The sequence below is a fragment of the Chelonoidis abingdonii genome, chromosome 7 (genome assembly GCF_003597395.2).
Source record: "Chelonoidis abingdonii isolate Lonesome George chromosome 7, CheloAbing_2.0, whole genome shotgun sequence".
NCBI classification, from domain to species: Eukaryota; Metazoa; Chordata; order Testudines; family Testudinidae; genus Chelonoidis; species Chelonoidis abingdonii.
The window spans coordinates 13,777,732-13,783,814 of record NC_133775.1 but is presented as its reverse complement, the minus strand read 5'-3'; the positions used below and the strand labels follow the sequence as shown (position 1 = coordinate 13,783,814).

Below are 6,083 nucleotides of genomic sequence, written 5' to 3'. Positions count from 1 at the left end.
TACGGGAGTGAGGGGGAGAACGAATGCAGAGTACTGGCCCGTTGGGCATTCACTGCTCTCCGAAAGCTCTCCAAACAATCGTATTGCACAGGTGATTGTAAGACAGGCTGTGTTTTCAGTAATGAATCAGATCTTTTTTTAATGTTCCAAACATCCTATCTTCCCCCTACAAACCAGCGAATTCCCAGGAACCAGGACCCGACAGAACAGCCACAAACCCTCCCGCTGGCTGTGGCCTTCCAGCAAGCTGCCCCCAACCCCCAGTCTGAGCAGGGCTGATCTGCAAGGCACTTGAGATATTGAGCAGCACCTGAGCTCTGCAACCTGGGCCTGTCTCTGACGGTTACTTTCCCCTCTCCAGGGTTAGGTCTCCAGCTCAAAGACAAAATCATCCGCTATCAGTAAATTCTCTGGCCCCTCTTTTAACCCATAATACATGTCGTCCTCTCCCACACTCTGTCTCTCTCCTGACTCTGCTGTCTTTGAACCAGGACCTGAGACCAGTGCAAACTGTCTTGCTGAGGCAGCCCCAGATGGGTAGTTCTGGGGCAGGGCCGGTGTTGGCTCCTGGCTTGGATGCCACCCTTCCGCCAGTGGTGAATCAATCAGGGCAAAATCTTCATAGCAAGGAAGCTCAGACCTGGGCTTCTGGGTATGCCCCTGTGATGGGAGTGGATTCCTCAGTGAGTTGGTGGATCTGCCCCGAAACAGACTGCTGGAGGTGGATCCCTCCGAAGAGGGAAGGTCAGTATCATCCGGGAAGGAAGCCAGCGGCGCTGCACTGCAGGACCTCTCTGATGGGCTGGAAATGGCATAAAGGTACATTGAAGGGCACGGATTCATTGACTGGCTGGTTTCTGTACTGTTGTTTCCCTGTTTTGTGTTTTTGGCCATGGGGTTTACAGTAAATCAAGCTGAGCAGATGCTCGCTAGGTTCATGGTGTTCCTTCTGCTAGCTGACTTGTGCCTGGTTTTCGTAATGATGTTGTTGTATTTGTTTTCCCTCCCCATTGTGGATCTCAGCTGCCACCAGTCAGGTGAGACTCTGGCACTGTACACATAGGGAGCCCAATATCTCCATTTTGGTACCTTCAGAAGAGTCCACCTGCCCATCCCTCCTCCTCTCTTTCATCTGCTGTGCAGCAGCTTCCAAGGAGAGCGTGCACAGTTCACTGTGTCCTTTGACAGTCTCCTTGCTGTAAATCCTGGCACAGGCATAATCCGACTCCGGTGGCTCTCCTGCCAGTGGTTCATGGAGAACAGAGAGCTCAGAGCTCCTTTCGTCACCCAGGAGATAGATCTGCTGTGAGCCGCTAACTGACTATCCAGAAATAGTTTAAGCAGACCAAGGGCATGTCACTTAGGCAGAAGGGAATGACCCAGCTAACCTCCTCATGTCATTTTAGTTGGCTATGATGCTCTTCACCTCTCATCCTAAATAGCTGAATAGTCTTGATTATGGACACGTTAAAAAGCCACCATGTGCTACCCCAGAGATGGCCGCATTCCAGCGGGGCGGGGGGGGCAACTGAGTCCTACATCAATAGTTCATACAATCAGTTAGTAGCGTTTGTAAAGCAGTTTGGGGATCGACAGGATTTATTGTTCTGACCATTCTAACCCAGCTTCTTACACTGCGCCCATCACTGTGGCATCTGTACACCTTCCTTGAAGTCTTTAAATGAAGTAGCTAAGTCTCTCTTTGCCTGAAACTCTGAACTGAGAACATGGATTTACTCTGAGGAATGACATTTGTTTATCGAGACGTATAACGGTGTAAGGAAGCTGCCTTCCCCAATGAAATTTTGGAAGTGATTTGATCCGGTCTGTTACACATAATTTGGATAAAAAAGCAAACAACAATTTGCCAAACTTTGATTAAAAGTTCCCAAAAAGAACATAATTTTAATTGTCAATATTATCTAAATACCAGCTGATTACAGCAAGAGGGGGAGCTAGATTCAAGGTTCAGTCTAATGACGATTTCAATGAACATATGCATTGAAATAATATTCAACACCTGTGAGCCCCTGTGATCCAGGGGTCTGCCATCATGGACCCCTGTAGGACCCAGCTGGGATGCTAAGGGGCCCAAACCCTACTGACAATCAGGGTTTGGGAAATAGGTCATTATTTTTACTTTAAAGCAGGGAAATGAAACCCTGCAATCCCCCAGGAAGGCTAGGAAAGGCCCGAATCCTGCAGTTAATCATGCAGGGGGTGATTTTCAAAGACACAAATGGGGACCTGGCTGCCCAATTGTCCTTGGTGCATTTGAAAACCTTCCCCTTCCCAAAAAAACCCCACCCCTTTTTTTTTGACTTCTGCGTGCTGGCTCAGGCTCTCATGAGACCAGGCTGTGTTTTTCATATAAGGGGCTAGTAAAAGCCTGTTGCATTGGCCTTGAATTGTGTTTGGGAGAGGAGAGAAAGCTGCAGCACCTAGTTAGGTTCATGTGACCTAAGAGTGTCCTAAACTGCCTCAATGGATTCAATCCAGTTGTAGAACTCAGTGTGACATGTCTGACAAGCAAGTTCATGACCCATCGTTCGCTTGCAGAGACATTTGCCAGTCACCAGGCACCGTGTTCCTGCTGGCCCACGCAGCTCTCTGGCTTCACAACCACAGCGGCTAAGCAGGAAGCCAGTTGTCATAACCCTTTCACTGCTGAACCTCCACTTCCTGTGCTGCTGTCACTAGTGTCCTGATGGGCCTGGGATGTTGGGATGTGCCCAGAACATCCACCATCACAGATCTGCACCCTACCTGCACTGGATTGCACTGCTTTCTACATGCATTGCTGCTGTTTACATTGCAATAGCTCCCAGGATGCACACATGAAGTACGGCCCTGGGGTCTCACACCAGGGCTGCAAACAGCAGTGTAGGCATTTTGGGCTCAGGCTGGAGCCAGAGCTCTGAAACCTGGCGAGGGGGTGGGGGGCTCCAGCTTGAGCCTGAACACCTACACCGCTGGTTGTAACCCCCGTAGCACGAGGCCGAGGTTCTGAGATTCTGTGCTGTAGGTTATTTTTCCCCCATAGAAAGAGACAGTTCCTGGCCCAAAGAGCTTATGGGTACCCGGAGCACCCAACAGCTCAGCAGGCATGTTCCTCTTGGATGTATCTAGCTGGAAGGATTTGATCACTGTATCTGCTGCCTATTTTTTGTCTGTTGTTATGTCTGTAATGTGTGAATCTCCATAAGTGCAACTTTACTGCCCTTTGGACTCCTCTATAGCCGAGCCTCAAGGTCACCTACCTGCTGATTGCTGCTGTGACCACTTGGGATGCTGGATCTCTGTACGTTTCTCCATTGTTCTCTGAGATCCTGTGGACCTCAGCCTTGGCCTGTACAAAGGAATGGGGACATCCTCTTGGCTTGAGCTCACAGTCACCTAGGAGCGGGGCCATCTGAATCCCCAGGCATTCCACAGAGCCTTTTGCTTTCCTCTGGATCTGTTCATAAGATGGCAAGCTTTTCTCATAAGCATTGGCGTCTTCTGGGCTAGTGTAGGGAGTCTGGGAGCTGGGTGAGGGAGAAAGAGGGGAAGGGACTCTATTAAATTCTGCCATTTAACTGGATTCCAATAGTTTCTGGTTAGACACAGGAATTTTATCATGAGCTGAGAAGGAAACGAATAAAATGCCCCAAAAGGGAAGGGCAGCGTGTTCATGTCACATCGAGTGGATTTGTATTGGAGAGGGGCCAAACTCAGATCCCCACATCTGAACTCCCCAGACTGTGGGGAGCTTTGGATCCAGCCTGTAGTGATCAACAGTCACCCCCCAGCTGAGAGGCATTGACATTAACTATTGGTCTTAGTCTGGTTTCTCATGAGAGAGCCTGCAGCACGTCCCTGTTGCTGTGGATGGCCGTTTGACGTGGGGGGTTGGCTAGGACAGGACTGCAGGATTTGGCACTCGCTCAACAGGCACTAGAATAGGCCCACCATCGGAACAGCAGCGAAGGACTTCAGTGGGGGATCTTGCCTGGGAAAGAATTGAAATCAGTGGGACGTGTAGCTGGGAAAGGACTGCCAGATCAGGTCACACCTGCCTCCTTTCCTCCACACCACTGTTGACTACATGACTTCTCTCTGATGAGGCTGCCAAGGATTGAAAGAAAATGGAAATGGAGTCCTCAGTTCCAGAACAAGCTGCTGCTTTTTTTTTCCCCCCCTCAGCTTACTATTTATTATCCTTTTTTTTTTTTTTTTTTTAGACTAAATATTTTTAGCCCTCCCTCATGCAAGGGTTTTCAGACCCTGACCTCATCCTCAGAGGCACACAGATAACCTTGTGTACAAGCTAAGGCGCTCATTAAAAACCAGATTGCAAACTGTTGAGCTGAGGCTGGGAGCCTGGGGTCTTTCCAACATACCAGCTCTTCTCCGGAATTTCATTTTCCATCAAAACAGCAGGCTTATGTGACAGGAACTTCTCGGACTCCGTCTCCATGGGGACAAATGTTATCTGGGGGGGAGGAAAAAAGAGGGATGAATCATTCCTCTGAATGTGAACAAAGAGGGTCAATCTCCTGCAGTGGAGGAGGAGTTTTCCCTGGCATAGGGCTATCATTAACGCCTTCCCAGCGGTGACATCACACTTTACTGGCACTTCAAGTAAGTTTTTTACATCCAAAACACTGCAAAGGAAGAGGTATCTAAGCCCCCAGCTCACATTTACAAAGAATAGACAACATGCGCGCTGCTCCCCAGCCCGGAAACTCCGGCTGATAAGAAAAACCACAACAGGGGCTCAGTTGTGAAAGGTCCTGAGTGTTCAATGGTCCATGCAGCATGCTCAGAACCTCAAGCCTGGCCGGGTTGGGAATCTATTATGTCACCAATACTCAGTCCTGCCATCCTGCTGGATGACAATAGGCGTCCTGCCTTCAGAGGAGACAGGCAGGGAAATGCCAACTTGTTCCAAGTGGAACTGAGAGCACAGAGATAACTGGAGGTGCTATGGGGCAGGTGGAGAAAGTAAGGCAGAAGAAGAGTCTGTCCTCTCTTCCCTGCTCCACTCACAGCTGTTTCACATATTCTTTTTTAAACTAACCCAAAGTTATGGTAACTTTTAAAAGCCCCTTTGAAAATTAGTCTGAATTGTTTGACTGTTGCAGAGGGCATCTTCTGAAGCCCCTTGATGCTCCCAAACCCCTCTCAAGGGAAGCAATGCATTACACACCCAGGAGAAAGTGCCAGCTAGTCAATAGGACATATACACTCAGCAATATCCCAGAACCATCCATAAGCACTGACCAGTGACAGATCAGCTGCCAAAGGAGAGAAGGAAGGCTGGGCCAAGCCTTACAGTGACTGTAAGTGGATACTAATACTTAGTATTTTTCATCCCTGGGTCTCAAAGCACTTTGGAACGAAGGGTAAGTACCACTATCCTCATTTTACAGATGGGGAAACTAAGGCACAGAGCAGTAAAATTGCTTCCCCATGGCTGCACAGTGAGTCAGTAGCAGAGATGGAAATAGGACCCATGTCTCCTGGTCTGGTGCCTTAAGTCTTGCACCACCTACCCCTCAGCAGGGCAGTTAGCTGTCTCAGTGGGAATTTAAGCCATCAGCTACTATCGACAAGCACCTGTGGATGGTTTTTGCCCCGCCCATATCCCTCCGTGCCAGAGAGGCAGAGTGAGAAAGCACAGATAAGAGACTCGGCCCTACCTTGGGGTAGCACTGACACATGCTCCAGGTGATCCCCACTGCTATGGTTAAAACCCCCAGGGTGCAAAAGGTGATGTAGACCTGGGGCTTGTCGACGCTCATGATGAACATCCCAATCATCAGCAGGAAGAAGCCCAGCACTATGAGTCCGTAGCGGAAAGTTTTATCCTCGGCCATTGCAAATCACACAGGTAGAAACCAAGGGCAGAGTGAGAATGCAGAGAGCGAGCCCGGGGCTGGGAGGGGACAGATGCCAGGGAGTCCTGTGTCTGTCTGTGTCCCGCCAAGCACTCCTCAGGTGCACAGCCAGAAGCGTGTTCCCAGAGGCTGCCAGGGACTGAGGATCAGCTGCACATTCAGACCAGTCCTGCCCAGGGCTGAGCCAGCCAGTTTTTAATG

At 49.6% G+C, this 6,083-nt stretch overlaps 1 protein-coding gene across 1 annotated transcript; it reads right to left on the bottom strand.

The window, feature by feature from the left end:
* Positions 1–363: 363 nt before the first annotated feature.
* On the bottom strand, positions 364–5,861 carry BSND (barttin CLCNK type accessory subunit beta). Its single transcript, XM_032766919.1, has 4 exons — positions 5,685–5,861; positions 4,383–4,474; positions 3,261–3,527; positions 364–802 (listed from the first exon to the last, which is right to left on the bottom strand). The coding sequence occupies exons 1-4, from the start codon at positions 5,859–5,861 to the stop codon at positions 364–366; spliced, it is 975 nt and encodes a 324-aa protein (XP_032622810.1).
* Positions 5,862–6,083: the final 222 nt, after the last annotated feature.

Bases quoted from the DNA above. Each gene is read 5' to 3' on its own strand.
- BSND (XM_032766919.1), bottom strand. From the start codon at position 5,861: ATGGCCGAGGATAAAACTTTCCGCTACGGACTCATAGTGCTGGGCTTC. The intron at 4,475-5,684 runs GTAGGGCCGAGT...CCTCCCCCCCAG, and splicing joins TGTGTCAGTGCTACCCCAAG to ATAACATTTGTCCCCATGGA. The intron at 3,528-4,382 runs GTATGTTGGAAA...TCCCTCACCCAG, and splicing joins GAAATTCCGGAGAAGAGCTG to CTCCCAGACTCCCTACACTA.